The following is a 21154-nucleotide window of genomic DNA, read 5'->3' on the forward strand; positions in this document are numbered from 1 at the left end:
GCGCTGTACAATTAACAAACAAGGACAGTCCCTGCTCCAAGGAGCTTACAATCTAAAGGACAAAAAGTGCAGTCAATCAAGATTGAGGCAGTTTAGATTTCCTGGATAGAGGTACAATGGTTAGGTGCCGAAAGCGACATTGAAGAGGTGGGCTTTGAGCAAAGATTTGAAGATGGGTAGGGAGGGGGCTTGGCGTATGGGCTCAGGGAGTTTATTCCAAGCATAGGGTGAGGCAAGGCAGAAAGGGCGGAGTCTGGAGTTGGCGGTGGTGGAGGAGGGATTTGTCCTGTGAGTGGAGGTTACGGGTAGGAGCGTAAGGGGAGATGAGGTAGAGAGGTAGTGAGGGCCTGCAGATTGAGTGCATTTGTAGGTTAGTAGGAGAAGCGTGAACTGTATGCGGTATCTGATCGGAAGCCAGTGAAGTGACTTGAGGAGAGGGGTGATATGAGCATATTGGTCTAGGTGGAAGATAAGACGTGCAGCAGAGTTCTGAACGGATTGAAGGGGGGATAGATGGTTAAGTGGGAGGCCAGTGAGGAGTAGGTTGCCGTAGTCAAGGTGAGAGGTGATGAGAGTTTGGGTGGTGTGCTCAGAGAGGAAAGGGCGAATTTTGCTGATGTTATAGAGAAAGAAGCGACAGGTCTTGGCTGTCTGCTGGATATGGGCAGAGAAGGAGAGGGAGAAGTCGAAGTTGGCTCCGAGGTTGCGGGCTGATGAGACAGGGAGGATGAGGGTGTTATCGACTGAAATAGAGAGTGGAGGGAGAGGAGAAATGGGTTTGGGTGGAAAGACAATGAGCTCGGTCTAGGCCATGCTCGGTCTTGGCTGCTCCCACCCAGATAAAAATCACAAGAGCATCAAAGCCAGAGAACCCATTTCCCTGGATAAAACAGTGCAAGAGATTTGGTTAATGCCCACCATATCTACAAGCTGTTATTGGTTTACACTAATTTGCATTTAGGGCTAGATTTAGTAAAGTGTGCTAGTTTATTAGCTAATTCTATTAATGCATGTTACGCAGTGGGATCTATTTGCTATTAGATGGTGCTTTCAGCAATTAATGTACACTAATGCATGTTAGTGTACAGAAACGTGGTACACACTTTAATAAATTTGGGGTTTAGGTCTGCTTTAGCACTTCTGAAAAGGCATGCTTCCGGCTCCTCCTTGTTGAAATGACTCTGTACAAGAGCCATAGTCTTGTTCCATCTGTCTCCTCCTGAGCGGCGCTCTGTAAATCCTCTTCCATTTCAATTGAGCGTAATATTTCGCTCAGAGTACCGCATTCAGCCCAAGAGCTTTTCATCTAATTGTGGACTACTGACAACAGATACTATACTATACTATACATGTTTCTTATATTCCGCTAAGTTCAAAACAGATTCTAAGCAGATAACAAATTAAATTCCTTTAACCAAGGGAAATTACAACAATTCGAACTCCTGACCTTATTAACTCTTATAGATGTCATTCTCAATGAGCAGCAATGTTTTTAATGCTCTTCTAAAAGCATAGTATAGCGATAATCTCCTAACAGTTAAAGGTAATTTATTCCACAATTTTACACCCTGATACGAAAAAAAGAAGATTCCAGTATTGATTTTTTTTTAAACACTCTTAAAAGCAGGCTAGTTCAGCTTCAAACTGTGCTCTGACCTTGCCAAGTCAAAAGAAGAAGGAAAATCTAACTAGATGAGAAGCAACAGAACAAAAAGGGGGAATGACCAGAGACGTACCAACCAAGGGATATTTATTTTTAAAAACACATGAAAAAACATACAGTCCATAGAGATCTGTAAAATCCCTGCAGAGTATGTATTTATTTACTATTTACATTTATGGATTGGTTCCCTCAAAAAAAAAATCACCCTGTGGCACTTTTAACAACAAAGTTAAACAACAATACTATTGATCTTTTAAATGTCTTTTAGAAAATGTACCTCAGTGTATAGAATGCATGGACACATTACTACTACTGCTACTACTATTTAGCATTTCTATAGCGCTACAAGGCGTACGCAGCGCTGCACAAACATAGAAGAAAGACAGTCCCTGCTCAAAGAGCTTACAATCTAATAGACAAAAAATAAAGTAAGCAAATCAAATCAATTAATGTGAACGGGAAGGAAGAGAGGAGGGTAGGTGGAGGCGAGTGGTTACGAGTCAAAAGCAATGTTAAAGAGGTGGGCTTTCAGTCTAGATTTAAAGGTGGCCAAGGATGGGGCAAGACGTAGGGGATCAGGAAGTTTATTCCAGGCGTAGGGTGCAGCGAGACAGAAGAGGCGAAGTCTGGAGTTGGCAGTAGTGGAGAAGGGAACAGATAAGAAGGATTTATCCATGGAGCGGAGTGCACGGGAAGGGGTGTAGGGAAGGACGAGTGTGAAGAGATACTGGGGAGCAGCAGAGTGAGTACATTTATAGGTTAGCAGAAGAAGTTTGAATAGGATGCGAAAACGGATAGGGAGCCAGTGAAGGGTCTTGAGGAGAGGGGTAGTATGAGTAAAGCGACCCTGACGGAAGACGAGACGGGCAGCAGAGTTTTGAACCGAGTGGAGAGGGGAGAGGTGACTAAGTGGGAGGCCAGCAAGAAGCAGATTGCAGTAGTCTAAACGAGAGGTGACAAGGGTGTGGATGAGGGTTTTGGTAGAGTGCTCAGAAAGAAAGGGGCGGATTTTACGGATGTTGTAAAGAAAGAAACGACAGGTCTTGGCAATCTGCTGGATATGAGGAGAGAAGGAGAGAGAAGAGTCAAAGATGACCCCAAGGTTTCGAGCTGAGGAGACAGGGAGAATGAGAGAGCCATCAACAGAAATAGAAAATGGGGGGAGCGGGGAGGTGAGTTTGGGGGGGAAAATGAGAAGCTCGGTTTTGGTCATATTTAATTTCAGGTGGCGTTGAGACATCCAGACAGCAATGTCAGACAAGCACACTGAACCTTTGGTTTGGATGCAAGGTGAGATATCAGGGGTAGAAAGGTAGATTTGGGAGTCATCAGCATAGAGATGGTAGGAAAAGCCATGGGATGAGATTAATGAACCAAGGGAAGAAATGTAGATAGAGCTTATACAGCTTATGGTGGCATTCGGGGTCCCAGCCTGTGGTGGTAGTTTGTCACTTCCACCCAGAAATGACACCCACAGACTAGAGACACTCAAATGGGGGGCATCCTTGCTCCTCCGTGGAAGATAGATAGGGGTGCAGCCAGTCCTTCATTTTTTTGGGGGGGCAACACATTTCCTCCACCCTACCCCCCTCCCCACATGAAAAAAGTTACCTTTGTTGGCAGGTCTGCCGAAGCCCTGCTAGCCAAAGAAGTTTGCTGCTTTAGCCAGTAAGTTCACGCAAGAACAGAGCATGTGCGAGGAGTCCCAGCATTGGCATGCTGTCGAGTTTCTCTTTACTGCAACAGCACGAGTTGGAGGGGAATGGCTCACACAGCGAATCTCTTTGGCTGGCAGGGCATTGGCATCCCCACCAACCATGTAGCAGGTTTGGAGGGGGCCTGAACCCAAAATAGCTGGGGGGCCCAGGCAGGCCCCCAATGCCCCCCTTGGCTATGCCACTGGGGTAGATAAAGGGGCCTCACTTCTCTTCCACCAAAGAAGCTGGAATTATAAGGGGGAGGATTCCTCCTGCTCTCTGGCAGGGGGTTGGTCCTCCTCTATGCATGATATACAGCCATTATTCTGGCTATCAGGCAAACAATTTTGCCCATCACTGCATGATATCAGGTATAATTGTGTAACCACTTTAAATGTTGATAGGACATGTCATGTATGCTAAGCAGGAGCCCCTGCCTCAATTCTAGCTGCCTGATGGTGGGGGAGAGGTGGTCACCTCACCAGTTCTCCCCTGCAAGGAACAAAGGAGTCCTAAGGAGTGGCTGCTTTTGGCCAACAGCAGTAAGATCACTTCAGTCTTGGAAGCATAAAGCAGTGAATGACTACTTCATCCTGCTACATGGCTTTTCAGAGAATTGAAGAGGCTCAGGCCATTGAAAATTAGGAGGCTACAGAGCCCTCAAACTGTCCTGGAACTGAAAAACAAAAAAAAAAACCCCAATATATAAGCAGTTGAGACAGATTTGTAGCTGTAAAAGATGGCAAACATTTATAATTAAGGAAAAATCTAGTTATGCAAATTAATAATATCAAACAAATATTTTTTCCAGTTGAAGGCTCCTTGTCTATGTGAGGTTCAAGCCAAGCAGCCCTGCATCTCCCTCCCCCTGATAAACCCTGCCCAGCTACTGCTAGTGGGCTCTGCCAAGGTCTGGAGTAGGACAAAAGCATGAAAGCAGGATAGAACCAACATTTATAGTGACAGCCCAGCCATTACAGTTTGGGCTTCCTATACCCAAGCAGAGATAACTTTCAAATAACTTATTAAAGAAGTCCTGTTATCATTTCATATGTTACATCGTTGCTTTACCCTTCATTATCAATTATAATGTTCTATTGTATATTGTGTTGGCATTGCAAGTAGTATACCATGCCATACTTTGTATTGTTTTTGAATATTTTTACTGCTGTAATTGCCTATTGCTCATGTTTGATCTATTCTTACTGTACACCGCCTTGAGTGAATTCCTTCAAAAAGGCGGTAAATAAATCCTAATAAATAAATTTCAGGTAGAGTCCTCAGGCTGAAACGTTCAATTGGGATGTGACCTGTTTAGCTTAAAGAAAGACCCAGTATCTTTTAGAAAATAATTTGGCATGAATAATAAAAGCATTGTAAGTAATTTGTACCCATTCCAGTATAGCTGTGTCTCCTTCCCCGTACCCCACTCCCCCCAAGGTGGCTGCCACATCCAGTCTGAGGTAGCATCTATTGAGCATTTACAGAACCTGTCCAGATGAAAAAGACTAGGAATACAATTTTCAAAAATATTTCCGTAGTTAAAACAATGTATTAGGCATGGAAATATTGCCCACTCAGTGCAATATCTACGGTCTGTAGGTAGGGATGGGCTGGAGTGTAAATTTTAAGGGGCTTCGATGTTAGCTTCAGAACTTAGTACAAGAACAGTACTGGGCAGACTTCTACAGTCTGTGCCCTGAGCAGTGGCGTACCTAGGGTAGTTGACACCCGGGGCCGGTCATTTTTTAACACCCCCCCCCCCCCCCAAATCCAGTACTAGGCATGCCGAGAATACAAAACACTCAGGACCTATAGAGCAATTCTACCATACCATAAGCAGTCATTTCTACGAGTCACACAAGGAAAAGGAAAGCATCTTAAACACTACAGTGAGCACTAGAACATCAATTCACCTATTGTAAAATGAAACCAGACAGAATAGTACAGATCGTAGATCCTGCACAGTCAATGCCAACTGAAAGCCATGTCTTTTTCACAAACACAGATACACCCTAATCCACTATAGAATAAGTAATCATAAACTTTCTATTTAGACAAAAATTAAACTGAACCCCCAATGCCAGACTCTGCATACAATGCAACACCACAGAAACAGAAACTGTCCCCTAGTACTGTGCAAAATATAAAGACAGCAGATGTAAATTTGAAAAAAACTAACAAGTACCAATCACCACTTTACAAATTAACAAATAGAAATAAAACAAATATAGAAAGTAAAATAATACCATTTTATTGGACTAATACATTTAGCTTTCAGAGGCCAAAACCTCCGTCCTCGGGTCAGTACAGTATAGTGCTGTTACAGTATCCTATCCTGACCTGAGGAAGGGGGTTTTGTTCTCCGAAAGTTAGTCAAAATGTATTAAAATTAGTCCAATAAAAAGATTACCTTATTTACATGTTCTATTATAAACATTTAACACATCTACAATACTTTATCCTAAAGCAAAAAAAATAAAAAAATATATTTTATTTACAGTTTGTTGTCTCTGGTTTCTGCTTTCCTCATCTTCTTTTCACCGTCTTCCTTCCATCCAGCATCTGTCTTCACTCTCTCTCTCTCTCTCTCTTTCTCTCTCTCTCTCTCTCTCTGCCATCCAGTGTCAGCCCTCTCTGCCGTCCCTTCCATCCACTGCCTGCCCTTTCTCTCTGCCCCTTCAATCCACCATTTGCCCTCCCTCTCCCATCCATCCAGGGTCTGCCCTCCCTCTCGCTCCCCCTTCCATCTAGGATCTGTCCCCTCTCTCTCTCTCTGCCCCTTTTTTCAGCCCCCAGTTCCAGCCCCCTTCTCCCCTCTGAACACCCCCACCCCAGTCTCCTTCTCCCCTCCCCTTCTCCTGTCTGAGACCCCCACCACAGTCCCCTTCTCCCCTCCCCTGTCTGAGACCCCCACCCCAGTCTCCTTCTCCCCTCCCCTTCTCCCCTCTGAGATCCCCACCCCAGTCCCCTTCTCCCCTCCCCTGTCTGAGATCCCCACCCCAGTCCCCTTCTCCCCTCCCCTTTTCCCTTCTGAACACCCCCACCCCAGTCCCCTTCTCCCCTGTCTGAGATCCCCTCCCCAGTCCCCTTCTCCTCTCCCCCTCCCCTGTCTGAGATCCCCACCCCACTCCCCTTCTCCCCTCTGAACACCCCCACCCCAGTCCCCTTCTCCCCTCTGAGATCCCCACCCTAGTCCCCTTCTCCCCTCCCCTGTCTGAGATCCCCACCCCAGTCCCCTTCTCCCCTCCCCTTTTCCCCTCTGAACACCCCCACCCCAGTCCCCTTCTCCCCTGTCTGAGATCCCCACCCCAGTCCCCTTCTCCTCTCCCCCTCCCCTGTCTGAGATCCCCACCCCAGTCCCCTTCTCCCCTCTGAGCACCCCACCCCAGTCCCCTTCTCCCCTCCCCTTCCCCCGTCTGAGACCCCCACCCCAGTCCCCTTCTCCCCTCTGAGAACCCCACCCCAGTCCCCTTCTCCCCTCCCCTGTCTGAGACCCCCACCCCAGTCCCCTTCTCCCCTCTGAACACCCCCACCTGAGTCCCTTTCGCCCCTCTCCTTCCCCACCGGCGAAGCAGCGTCGCAGGCAGCGCCTCGTGCCCTGCTTGTAAAAAAAAAATCAAATCTCCTTCCTTCTCCTCGTCTTGACGTCGACTCGGGCCTTCCAATCAAATTGATTGGAAGGCCCGAGTCGACGTCAAGACGAGGAGGATAAGGAAGGAGATTTGATTTTTTTTTTTTTACAAGCAGGGCACGAGGCGCTGCCTGCGACGCTGCTTCGCCGGTTTTTTTTAATGTGCGGCACCGCGGGAACGGCCACGGGAGGCGGCGGGAGCGGAGCACCCCCCCACCCACTGGCACCCGGGGCGGACCGCCCCCACCGCCCCCCCCCCCCTTGGTACGCCACTGGCCCTGAGAAAGGCAAGGAAAATCAAACTCGGGTATATATATAAAGTATCACATACCATGTAAAATGAGTTTATCTTGTTGGGCAGACTGGATGGGCAGACTGTCATCATTTACTGTGTTACTATATGTATTATGTGCACAGTGTTCCCCACATTTGTTCCAGGGACAGGGACGGAAACAACACACCTGCTTCTGTATTATCTAAAATATATATTGCAAACCGTAGAGGCCTGGTAGTATGGAATATCCAAATGAAAACAAAAACAGTATAACAACAAGTTAATTAAAAGCAAACATTAAAACCCTACACGTACATGTTTCAGCATGGCTTCATCAGCGGTAAATATTTCTAAAACACAAACAAAAATAAAAGCATCGTTATAAGACCTAATATGTAAAACAGAAACACTCACAACCAGTGTCTCTGAGAACTGTTTTTGTTTTCCTTTATCAAAAATGTTTTCATTTGGATAGCAGAAAAAGGAGGTGCAATTTTCAAAATAAAACAACATGCAGAAATTTGAAAATTAGTGCAGAGTTCTCAAGTTAACAACTACACGCAGACTTTGCAGATAATGCGGGCAGTATGGAAATTGTAGTTTACGTAACACATGAAAACCTGTGTTTGACTCTGTAGGGCAAAGAAGGAGACCTGGTTTACAAAGAAGTCATCAAATCCCCCACCACTTCCCGCATATCCCTGGGCAAGAAGGTGAAGTCAGTGAAAGAGACCATGAAGAAAAGGATGTCCAAGAAATACAGCAGCTCCATGACTGAGCAGGTAAGACGGTGATTCCCTCAACATAAAGCACCATGTTCATCTAAACATTAGGATTCTTTGCAGGCTCTGGTATCGGACCTACTTCAGCAGGGTGGTGGGACTATACGTGAATCAGGGGCGCAGCCATACCTTGAGGGGGGAGGGGGCCAGAGTCCAAGGTGAGGGGGCACATTTTGGTCGCCGCCCCACTGCTGCTGCTGTTCATCTTGGCTGGCGGAGGTCCCCCAACCCCACCAGCTGAAGCACCCCCGCCAGCTGAAGACTTCGTCCAGTGCTGGTCTCCGGCGCTGCCACATTGCCTGTCCTGCTCTCTCTTCCTGGATGTGAGGGGAAGAAAGAGCAGAGCAGGGCAGGCAATGCGGCAGTGCCACTGCAGACCAGTGCTGGATGAAGTCTTCAGCTAGCGGAGGTTGGGGACCCCTGCCAGCCAACCAGGAGCCTAGAGCAAATTTGGGGGGCCCAGGCCCCCATGGCCCCACCTAGCCATGCTATTGATGTGAATGTTTGAGACTGTAAATAGCCCTTCTTCGGAAGATGTTTCATTTCAAGAAATGAGATCCTCAAGGGAAAATGGAGTGATCGGCTTGCAGGATATGGCTACATTCCTGTTGTTTTGTTTGGATGGTACTGTGACGGGTTTTGTTGGACCATGCTACGAATGGTCCTGACATTATGGTACAAAGTTTAGACCGCAGGACAGAGAACTTGCATGCCATTCCAGTCTTTATGGACAACGCATGTTATGCAGTCTGAAAGCACCCTGTGCTCCAACTCGCACTGTAAACTCCTGGGGGACAGAATCTTGTACCCTTGAGGATGACCTTGCACAGCACTCTGCAAATACACTGTTATTTCTTTGTGGCTGTTACCATTTCTCTCATTCTATCACCAAGGAATTTGTCAAGTTTCAAATTACAGTAAGTTTGCTTTTTTGCAAGAGAGGTCCCTTTGGCAGGCTCTTGTCATTTTGGTTTGTGTAAACCTCTTTTGTGCAGTTTGGTATAAATCCCTCTTACGTGCGTACAGTTTGCTTCAAACCACCAAGCAGCTGATCATTACTTTAAAACAGCTAGAGAATGCAAATATTTATTCTGGCAACTAGCACCATCTAGTGGTGGTACCAGTGGGTGCACGGCACCTGCAGGACTGTAAACAACACCTTGAGAGCGTTTTCTCTTTTGCTGGCTCTCTGTGTTAGTTATTGGAACACCTATTTAAATAATGATTTTTGTCTGTGCTCATTTCACCATATTTTCCTGATATTAGTGCCCATGAAGATAAACTTAGCTGTACCTCTCAACTCCCTCTTATTATTCTACGGCTAGTACCATATTCACCATGCCATGCTCTTCTGTAAGTATAAACTGGTGGGCTTTCTGGAGAAGCATGCTATCAAGTTTTGTAAAAGTAAAGTGAATTCAAGTTCATTAAAGGATTTACTATCCTGCCCATCCAACCTATGTCTGAGTGGCTTACAGTCTAGAAAGCAAGATAAATGTTATAGCAGCTTACAACCTAGACAGAGAGATAGATGGTTGACAGGGTTAATATCCAGGACTTGCAGCATTAGGGAAGGAGGGGAGAACTACAATATTAATAAGAGAAGGGGGAGGGGACACAATAGGCAGCTGTGCGGTCCAGTCATACTACCCACGGACTCCTAATTCAGGTATAAGCGTCATTGAAAAGAAAGGTCTTAAGGTCGGATTTAAATTGCGACAGGGAAGAAGGGAGCCTGAGGTTAGGTGGCAACAGGATCCAGAGCTCAGGGCCCTGAGCTGAAAAAGAGAAATGCCTAATGAAATCATAGATGATTTTGTGGAAGGATGGAACAGTGCCGATTTTGTTGTGAGGACCTCAGCATTCTTGAGGGGGCAGTATGGGGTTAAGAATCTGAAAAGAAAAGATGGTTCACCAGAGGAATTAATTTTATATACAAGGAGGAGGGCTTTATAGCCGATTCAATGGGAGACTGTTAACCAATGGACATCTTTTAATAGGGGTATGACATGGTCATACTTCCTGTGTCCCGTAATTAACTTAATGGCTGTGTTTTGCATTACCTGTAGGCATCTGAATTCTTTTGTTTTGGTTCCCCTGTAGAGTGTGTTGCAGTAATTGAGCTGACTGATGACAAGTGAGTGGATAAAGACATTTGGGGCCAGATTCTGTAAATGGCGTCTAAAATCTAGACACGTCCGATTAACACGCCTAGCGCTATCCTATATAACGCGCCTAAAGTTAAGTGTGGTGTATAGAATAACACATAGGAACAGGCAATGCGCTTGCATTTAAACACAGCCATTTAACCCCTGAAAACCTGGTGTAGGCACATTCTTTCGAATTCTATAACAACACGTGTAAATTTAAGTAACACCCCCAACATGCCCACACTCCTGCCATGGCCACACCCCCTTTTCAGCTACATGTGTTAGAATTTACACGTGCCTCTCTTTAGAATATGCCTAAAAAACGTGTGTAAATTCCAATTATTACCAATTAGTGATAATTAGTTGTTATTGGCCAATTATCATCACTGATTTGCTCGTTACTCAATTGAGTAGCCACACACACAATTTAACGCATGCTACTCACTGCGCCTTATATAGAATCTAGCCCTTAGTGCAGGGAGATAGAGGAATTATTAACACTCTATATGAGGTGGGTGGGAGGGAATCTAGATTTTTTGCACTTCTAAATATCCACTTTTTTAAAGATATAACTTTGTTCCTTTAACAACTTGTAATAGATCAAGCAAAATAAAGAGAAACATCCAACCCTGGTCATTAGTACTCAAACCGTATATATCTGCTGAATCCTCTGTAGATCTACAAGAAGAGCTAGCCAGAATTTTCCATCTAGTACAGTTGAAAACATTTTTAATTTGAAGAAATGAAGGAAAGAATGAATGAAAGCCCTAATACATAAGAAAATGAAAAAAGAAATGAATTGAAATGAGAACTAAACTAAAAGAAACCCTTACAACTAAAATTTAAATTTTATATTCCCCCTCCCCCTCCCTCACCCCTTTATGACAAACCTACCCAAAGTCAGAAATAATATAATATTAATTCAAAATCCCCTACCACAGCAGGACATGGTCATTTTTAAAGAAATGAGAAGAATAAAGGAACTATGTATTTGAGGAGATTCATTAGCCACTAATTTCTGGAGATGTGTTTGGTGGCCTTTATCCTCCATCCTGTGTCCAGCCTTCTATTCCCCACTATAAGGGATACCACCCCATGTTTTCTGAAAGTGGTCTTTGTTCCTTCTCAACAAACTTGTAACCTTGTCCAATCTGTACAGTTCTTTGCCTTTTACTAACCACTAAACACCCAGCTTATAAACACAGCTGAAGTACCTTCCCCTCTCCACTCCTATTGCTGAGTAGAGCAGTGGAGTCAGAGTCAGTGTTGGATTTGTGGAGTTGGAAGCAATTTTGAGTGGAGTCGGATTTTTTAAAAATGTACCAACTCCAATTCCAGCTTCAAAATAAAAACTTACATCATAAAAATATATGATAAATTTATCATTTTATACTTATGTCTTGGATCTACTTTAGATCCAGAACAAAAAATTTCAAGTATTAATATCAGTAGGAGTCGGAGCCAAAGGTTTGATGTACTGATTGCAGAGCCCTGCACTTTACCCCCTCATGAAGACACCAGTCCCTTGATTACTCCTCCCCCAGGCTTTGTAAGGGAGGAGGTAACAGCATCTTACCCAGGCTAAGGGTGTAGCTGCCAGTTTGAAGTTGGAGCTGAAGGGTAGGAATAACTGGGGACCTCTCCTACCCTGTTCCACTAGACCACCAGGGATTGTGTCAGGTAGGACCAGGTGGGCCAACAGGGAGTGTTTGGGGAGGGGCTTAGATTAGTTTTTACAAAGGTGATTAGGAGTGAGTGGGTCAATTTGGGGGGATACTTTACTTTGGGGAAAGGAACTGCTATTTATACGGCTCCAGCCCATTTAAGAAAGGCTTCACAGGAACATTGGTCCATGCCTTATTGGCTTCATAAGTATATAAGTATTGCCATACTGGGACAGACCGAAGGTCCATCAAACCCAGCATCCTATTTCCAACAGTGGCCAAGCCAGATCACAAGTACCTGCCAAGATCCCAAAACAGTACAATACATTTTATGCTGTTTATTCTAGAAATAAGCAGTGGATTTTCCCTAAGTCCATTTTAATAATGGTCTATGGGCTTTTCCTTTAGGAAGCCATCCAAACTTTTTTAAAACCCCGCTAAGCAAACTGTTTTTACTACATTCTCTGGCCATGAATTCCAGAGTTTAATTACACGTTGAGTGGAGAACAGAATAACGCAACTTATGTGGCTACCACTGTTGACTCTTAATGATATTTTACCATAGTTTTATTTACTGTATCTTACTGAAACTTAGTAACTTCCTCCTAAATTTGTCATGGTGAAATCTACCCATGCTGAGTAACTAAAATATAAAACAAGGTATTCTGGGAGATATGTGCAGGTAATGGGATGAAACTACTCACATACATTAGATTTTCCAATATGTGTACTTTTTTTTCACTCAGCATAAGTTATCCTGCAGAAGTAAGTTTAGTTTATTCAAAATGTTATATACCCTTTTGTCAAAAGGATCACAGCGGACTACAAAGAGAAAGGAACTCCATTCTTGAATAGGAAAGAGACTCAGATTCAGCATTCACACAGACACACACACACACACGCCCAAACATTTCTGAGCAACCAGATCTAAACTATGAGAAGATGTTCCAGTCAATCCATGGTTTTGACCTCAAAATTCAGAACTAACATGTGCAAGGCTACCCAGTGTATTTTGTTTGATAATCTGCATAAAATTATAAAAGTGCAAAGTTACCTGCATTTTTCACACACACAGCTTTCTTTTATCTTTTTTTTTTAATTATCCCTAAATATAATTTGGGGAGAAAAGAAACAGCTCCTAGTGAGAGCTGAATGGGAAGAAACAAGAACTGAAAATGTAAATCATGTCATGTCATTATACCTCTGAAAGGCTTTAAAGCCATCTTTATTCTAGAGCAGGGATTCTGAACCCAGTCCTCAGGACAAACCCACCCAGTCAGGTTTTCAGGATATCCATGATGAACATGCATTTATGAGGCAAATTTGCATTACTACTTCCACAGTATGCAAATCTGTCTCATGTGTATTCAACAGGGAAACCTGATTGGCTAGGTATGTCCTAAGGACTGGGTTGAGAACTGCTGTTCTAGAGCAGTGATTCTCTTAACTATCCTGTGGGGGGGGGGGGGGGGGGCCACCAGCCAGGCAGGTTTTCAAGTTATCGCTGATGAATATGCATGAGACAGATTTGCATGCCTGTCACCTCCATTATATGTAAATCTCTCGCATGCATATTCATCAGGGATATCCTGAAAACCTGACTGATTGGTGGTCTCCCAGGACAGGTTTGAGAACTACTGCTCTAGAGTCGGGGTTTTCAACCCAGTTCTCGGGACACACCCAGCCGGTGAGAATTTCAAGATAACCACAATAAACATTTATGAGATAGATTTGCATACAATGGAGGCAGTGCATGTGAATTTATTTCAGGCAAGTTGAAAATCAGACTGGCTTGGTGTGTCCCGAGGAGAGACAACGTTCATGTATGTGACACATCGAACACTAAAATTCACAGCTGAACAAAGCACATCTAAATATTTCATTGTTTAGCTGTAAGTTTAGTATGAATTTGCCTATCCCATATGAAAAAGCTGTATGCAATACAGCACTCCCAGATTTCTCACTCGTCATACACAAAAAATATACATATTCAAATTCTGGTGTAACAGCAACACAAACCCCTCCCCTGCCATATATTGTGAAGCAACACAAAAACCTGCAAATGTGCTACTTAGAAACTGTATAGCAAACAGAACCTGTGGACAGCAGACCTGCAACATTTTCAGTTAGGGCTGGAAGCAGCAGTTATTATTGGGGGTAATGGGGAAGCAGAAATAAGGACCAATTATGGAGATTTCAAGAACCTTCCTCTCAATATTGATGGTCTTCCCAACTTGCAGACACTGATGGTTATAGTGTGTTCTTTTCTAGCAAAGAAGGTGCTGGTACTCAAATGCTAGGCCACCTTTCAGGAGTGGGGTGATCACTGAGAGACCCACCCCATAATAGCCAGGCCCTCTGCAATCAGTCACAGAATCTATTACAAGACAGAATTGGTGTGTAGAGCCTGAGCTCTGTCATTAAAACTTGGGGTCCATGGGTCAATTTTAGCAGACAATGGAAAAGGTGCCGGTACTCAGTACCCCCAAGTACCCCCTCAAAAAAAGCCCTGCTTGTAAATGAAACACAAACTTGCTGTCTACACCACATTTTTTTGTGACACACCTCCTACCTCATGGGGGGACACCAGTGCTCTGTTGGTGTTATCAGCTGTGTCCATTCTTCACATTCTCTTAAAGACATCGGTTACATGTGTTTGAAAAGCCCCATCACAGGAATGAAATGATATTTAAAATCATTTAAGGCACTGCCACGCTGATTTCCGCCCTTTCCCCGATAACTCCATTCCTGCTCTCTGGATGTCATAGAATAAGATACTTTTCTTATGGCCCTTTACAGCAGTGGTTTTGACACTGTTCTTGGGATATACCCAGCCATTCAGGATTTCAGAATCTCATCAGTGAATATGCCTGAGATAGATGTGTGTGCTCTGTCAGGCTAATTTCCTGTGGATACCCTGAAATCCAGAACAGCTGGGTGTGTCCTATGACTGAACTGAGAACCACTGGTCAGCAGGCTCATTGTTTCCATCGTCGCCTGTCCTCTGAAGTAATGAAATTCACCAGGGCTGCAACTAAACCAAAAGCACAAAACCCAGACATATCAAATCACACATAACATCTGTGTCTATGGGCCAGCCAGCCTCAGCCATGTACATAGTGGGAGACTAAATACATGCAAGCAAGATCGGACTTAAACCATAGGGAAAACCCGAAATAGTGAGTATAAGGCCTATTACACTAGTGATCTGATGGGGGGGGGGGGGGAGGTTCTTTTTTTTTTATCCTCTCTTCTTGTATTACTTGAGATGTAGACTGAAATGCTCTAAAGCCATTTTCTGATGTCTGTGCAGAATTGTAATAATAGGTTTCATGGAGATGGGTTTCCGACCACACATACGTGTGATTTCCTAGTCAGTCAGCATTTTCTGGCTGTGGATTGCCTTGCAAAGCTCTTCTGCATTTTGTAATGTTCTGAGAATGCATTCTGGGTCCAGAGTGCAAGGAGGAAGCGGTCCAGACTGAGCAAGGACTTGCTATAAATGATAGTCATAGGTCCTTTGCAGATTTACAGTGACACTTGAGGAAGCAGAAGGGACCATCACAGATCAGAGAGCCCTGTCCTTCCTGCAACTCTGCAAAAATAGTTGAACATGGCCACTAACCAATCAACAGCGAGACCTCAGCAACTCCTTATCTGAGTATAGAAGCCTGCTGATACTTAACAGCACTTACAGAATGGTAACAATTTTTTAAAAAATAGAATAGCTTTACAGTTCTGCTGTAATTCTGTTTTCTAATACCAAGCGTCTCTTTAGAAAATTCTAGTGTGAACAGAGCTAAAAGCCCAAAGAGCAATGTTCAAACCAAATCCAGATTCAGATGTGCCGTTGAGTCAGAGTTGATTCTTTCAGACCACTCACTGAAGGACCTCTCCCGCCTCCCCCCCACCCCCCCATGGTTTTCTTGGCATGATAACAGGAGTGGTTTATTGCTTTCTCCCAAGGCATGGAGGGTTAAGTGATTTGCCCAAGACCATAAGGAGCCACCTTGAGAATTCAACCTAGGCTTTGAGGTTCCCAGCCTACTACTCTAAGCATTAAGCTACTCTTTCACTCTTCAAACCAAATACTAGGGAGAAAGAAAAATATTCTCAGGAAAGGATCCATTCTTCCCATAGATATCTGTAAATTATCTATTTACCAAAATATATACACTCTATTTATGTGCTTCTGAAAGCCAGAGCCAGTAATGAGCAGGTCCCCATGAGATGAAGTATGTCCCTGGACTCACTTTTACAAATTTTAGTATTTTTATAAGAACTTCCCTGACTTCAGCTCCTCCTGCTTATGGTCTCCAGTAGCTTAGAGCTGTCACTGTTCAAGGCCCTTTATTACATTGCAGTGTCAACACAATACGTAATAAAACATTTTAATATCCCATCTGTCATCTATTTTCCAAGCTGCGGAGCCCTGATCAGTTTAGCCATTCTTAATAGTGGAGGTGTTCCATCCCCGTTATTCTTTTTGTTGCTCATCTCTGAGCTGTTCTAGTTCCACCATGTTCTTTTTAACAAGGGACAGCCAGAACTATACAGGCATTATGATATTTTGTTGTGTTCTCCATTCTTTTTCAAATAACCTCTAATATTCTATTTGATCTTTCGGCAGCTGTGCCATGCTGGGCTGAAAACGATTATACACAATCACTTCAAGATCTTTTTCTTGGGTGGGTACTCGTAACTCAGAACGCAACATTTTGTACCCACAGCTGGTACAATGTATGTTCTTCCTATGTGAATGTTAAAGAGTACAAGACCCAGAACAGACTTTTGACCTTTTTCCATATGGATTCCTATTCTTCTTCCTCCTGTCATGTGGGACTATGCCAAACACCTTCAGAAAATCCAGATATCAGCCCGCTCACTTTATCCACTTTTGTTTTCACCTTCAAAAAAATCTAATGAATTGGCAACACTGCAGAAGCCCTTTTCACATAGTGATATTTACTATGTTCGCAGATCAAGACCTGTATGGTCCATCCAGTCTGCCCAATAAGATGACTCAACAAAAAGAAGGAAGTGAGTGCAATTCCAAAACCAATAAAATATTCAAACCTTAAATAAAACACAATGGCAAATGTGCAGAAAGCGTATCACTTAAGAGGAAAAAAATCTCAATGAGCCCAGGCTCTATTTCAACAAATTCAGCAGTCTGTTACATGGCTCTAGACTTATCATCGGCATAAAAACCCCTTAGTGAAATTTGCTTAATGTGTCAACAGCAGTTCTATTTTGAAATTTTCAGAAAATAGAGCATTCAGAAAAAATTCCAGTTAGCTCTTGCTACACTTCATGAGCTCTCTTCAAAAACACCCAGATCCTGTCCACCACATTCAACGGAGGCCTTCTTAATCTGTTAGTATTCTATTGTCTGTTTCCTTTTCTTGGTCAAGCAGACAGTAGTATACTCCTACTGCTGTACTCTTCTAGATCACCCTTGGAACTTCTGTCTATAAAGATTAGGATACAGTATGTTTCCTGTAGAACTTACATCCTGCTAGTCTCTGTGCCATCCTTAACATATGGCTTCACCCCTCAACCAGTTTGATCTGCCCTATCATGCCATTATAATTTGTACCCTAGTAACCCCCAGGACTATGAGATACATTTATGTCTGTATTATGTTCTAACTCTCCAATCTTATTTTATAGTTTTCTGGCATTCACATGCAGACATTTGATAGTGTGTTTTTTCAGCTTATTAGTAGAGAGTGGAGAACGGGGTCTTAGAAGGTTGGGATATTGTGGAGGCTGATGAGGGTTTCTTAGCATGAGAAGTAAGCACTACTTTGGGTCCTGTAGTTTTTTTCAGCAAGCAGTGGTCCTGTAAGCATCTAGAAGATGATATAGTAAGCAGATTTGACACGATTGATTAAATCAGTCATCTCAATACATATTTCTTGTATTTAGCAGTACATTTCTTTGCTGTAGGATTCTGTCTGTAGAGCATGACATCTATGTTCCTCCCATGATATCATGCAACAGAGTTATCTCTTGAGTAGGCATGACGCCTATACCTGAGTGCTCTGACCAAGCTTCTCAGGACAGATGAGAGTGGAATCCTGCCCGCAGCTGCTGCTGGAGGGAATGTTCAGGGGCAGCTGATGCTTAGAGAATGGCACAGTGAGGATGGTAATAGCCATATAATAACGAGAGGGCGCTAAGAGGTACGGCTAAGTGTATCTTCTTGGGCATCAATATGAGGCAAATAAGGAGAGTAGTTTCTAATGTGAGCTACTGTTAAGATGTGTACTTATTTTACCACTAACTTATTTTATTTATTTAGATTTTGCTCACACCTTTTTCAGTAGTAGCTCAAGGTGAGTTATATTCAGGTACATTGGGTATTTCTCTGTCCCTGAAGGGCTCACAATCTAAGTTTGTACCTGAGGCAATGGAGAGTTAAGTGACTTGCCCAAGATCACAAAGAGCAGCAGTGGGATTTGAACCGGCCACCTCTGGATTTCAAGACTGGTGCTCTAACCAACTAGGCCACTCCTCCACTCCACTTGTGTTGTTAACAGTAAAATGACATGTTTTTTCAGTAGCGCACCTTGATAACTTCCACCCTAAGTTATTTCAGGGAGGGGTGACCCCCCCCCCTTCTGAGATAGTGCTTCATCCTGGACACCTACAAGACTACTTGTAGCCCCACATATCTCCACTTGGGTTTGAATTCATGCACCTCCTTCCATGGCACCCCACTGTCTACGCTTAACATTAGATTTCTTGATTCCTAACATTGTCAGTGAGACATGTCAGTCAGCATGACATAAGGCTTCCACTATCCCAGGATAAAATCTGGTCTCACACGGCTTCATTTGGGGATCTGCTTTACTAAGGCTGTTTACCATTCTGTGTCTATGGTCCATAGTCTAGCATCCTTCTAGCTTCAAGATCCTAATATGTTTTTGTTTGCCTGTTTTTGTTTTTGTTTGCCTGAGATTCTTGCAGGCTGCTCTCCTCCTGGAAGAAAGTCTTGGTTTCCAGCAGTTCAGCTGCCTGGAGCATCTGTTGTGTGGCAGGTTGAAATACAGGGAGTGTGTAGGAAGCATTTATGTTATCCAGCATATTATTAAATGACGATACTAGTTTTTTTCATAAGATTCAAGCAGTTTCCAAAGAAATCCTATCTAGAAAATGTTTCCATTTGCATTGGTAGGACCGGCTCAACCTATGGACCAGATGAGGCACTGGCTCAGGGCGCCAGTGATAAAGGGTGCCAAAATTCCAGTTTGGCATATCTCACGGGATTTGAGATTTTGGTGCCCTTTATCGCTGGGGGGGGTGTGTCTTGATAAAGAGGAGGAGCAAACCAGAGAGCATGTGGGGGGAGGGGCACCAATGCAAAAGTTGGCTCAGGGTGCCACAGTCCCTTGAGCCGGCTCTGGCACTGTATTGCAGAGTGCTTCACTTTCACACTGGTTTCTTTGCAGTTGAGCTGTGTGAGTGGTTTTGAACATATTTAAATGAGGCAATGTGTGGAGGAGCAGGCACTGTTTGCTTCCCACCGTGCTTTGTGGTGACATCACACTGGCAAAACGCTCATTTCGTTCATTCAATTCCAGATACTGCAGACACTGTAGAGGGTCATTCTGTAGAGAGCAGCACAGATCTAGGCATGAAAGCTGGCATAAGTACTCATGCTTTCCACAAACACTCGTATAGGTCCGGTTACACTAGCAGTCTGTAAAGGCACCTATTTCCTTTATAGAATAGACTCGATATAGACACACTTTTTAGAACTGCCCTCAATGAGAATAATTTTATAATAGGTCACCTAGATTGTGAGGGCAAGTGAGTTCCTACTGGAGGTGTATTTTATGAAGACACACACACACTTGTCTCTCTGTAAAAACGCCCCAGAAAAGCCGCAGAAATCCCAGGCAAATAAAATCACGGACTTCATCCCTGTTCAGCTCAAAACTCATCCCAAACACGCCCGCACCTGAGTCGCATAAAAGTAGACATACCGGGGGGGGGGGGGGGGGGGGGGGGGGAAATTCTATAAGCATATACACCCAATAAAAAGCCTTTATAAAATTCTCCCCCTCCCCCCCATGAGACTAACTTTGCATGTTGCAAAAATAATAATGAGGGTCATACATATTTCAATAAAACTGATAATGTATTATGTGATTCTGAATGGGGTGCTGGTCTAGAAATGTGCACATGAAACCAGTATGGGTTATGCCTTTCTTGTGTAGAATGTGATCGTTTTGATTTTCAAACTTGGCAACTAAAATTGGGTTGTTAATGTTCTCAAGTAATTTTGAGTGGGCTGTGCCGTCAAATAATTTCCCTAACTTGAATTTCATGTAGGTTGGGTAATTATTGAGTAGCACAGTCCGCTGCCATTGGGTTTGTTCCTTTAGCTCAATAGAAGTGTGTAGTTTGATTTTTAACTGGGATGGACTGGAACACAGGGTACAGCTCCCCTTCACATACAATGTTCTGCAAAATGTTTCTGTGCCTACCACATTCCCCTTCACCCCAAACAAGGTTGTAATGTTTTCGATCACATTGGTTTTTTTCTTTCTAACAAAAATTCCAGTGAGAACAGAATGTTGTGGAAGATGAGAAAGTGTTAAATAAGTTTGCAGACTCTTGAAAAGGCAAAATTGCCTCCTGCCGATAAACAACCGAGAAAAACATTGCCTATATTTCTATTCTTGGCTAGTGAAGTCTGGTGAATAATTTACTGAGCAGACAGATTGAAATGAGATATTCCGACAAAAGACTCCCACATGTGTTGCATTTGGGAAGTAGCGGTGAGGTTTTGTTCACCCTCGTGACTGGTATTTTTGGACATGTCTTCCAGGACTCCAGCCTTGATGGAATGCCAGGCTCCCCGCAGTCCCCACAGCCCGACAGTGATCCTCTGGACAAACCCAAACTGAAAGCTGGAGGGTCTGTAGAAAGCCTCAGGAGCTCCTTAAGCGGGCAGAGTTCAATGAGTAAGTTCAGCCTCTAAATGTCTTTGGTGGCTTTTTCTTCCCTCATTGATCATACATACCATACCATGACTGCTGGAAACTGGTACAGTTGTAACAGGATGAACCACTTTACATGTCCTGGCATTTGTTTATACACATCCTCTAAGCATCCGCTGCTGGTCACTGTTGGAGACAGGATTCTGGACCTGAAGAACTTTAGGTCTGACCCAGTCTGATAGTTCTTCAGTTAAGAGATGCGTAGGTGCAGGGTTTTGTATGCTAATTTATGGATATCTGAAAATTCCATGTCTATGCATCTGGCAGAGTCTTCCTG

At 43.7% G+C, this 21154-nt stretch overlaps 1 protein-coding gene across 3 annotated transcripts in view; it reads left to right on the forward strand.

The window, feature by feature from the left end:
- The window catches only part of SASH1 (SAM and SH3 domain containing 1), a 568634-nt gene that overhangs the window by 490099 nt on the left and 57381 nt on the right, over positions 1 to 21154 (forward strand). For all 3 annotated transcript variants that reach the window (XM_030198038.1, XM_030198036.1, XM_030198037.1), the window contains 2 exons: positions 7907 to 8050; positions 20706 to 20841. In XM_030198038.1, coding sequence (XP_030053898.1) covers positions 7907 to 8050; positions 20706 to 20841 — 280 coding nt within the window. The remainder of the gene's footprint in view (positions 1 to 7906; positions 8051 to 20705; positions 20842 to 21154) is intronic.

Source organism: Microcaecilia unicolor, chromosome 3 (genome assembly GCF_901765095.1).
Source record: "Microcaecilia unicolor chromosome 3, aMicUni1.1, whole genome shotgun sequence".
NCBI lineage: Eukaryota > Metazoa > Chordata > Amphibia > Gymnophiona > Siphonopidae > Microcaecilia > Microcaecilia unicolor.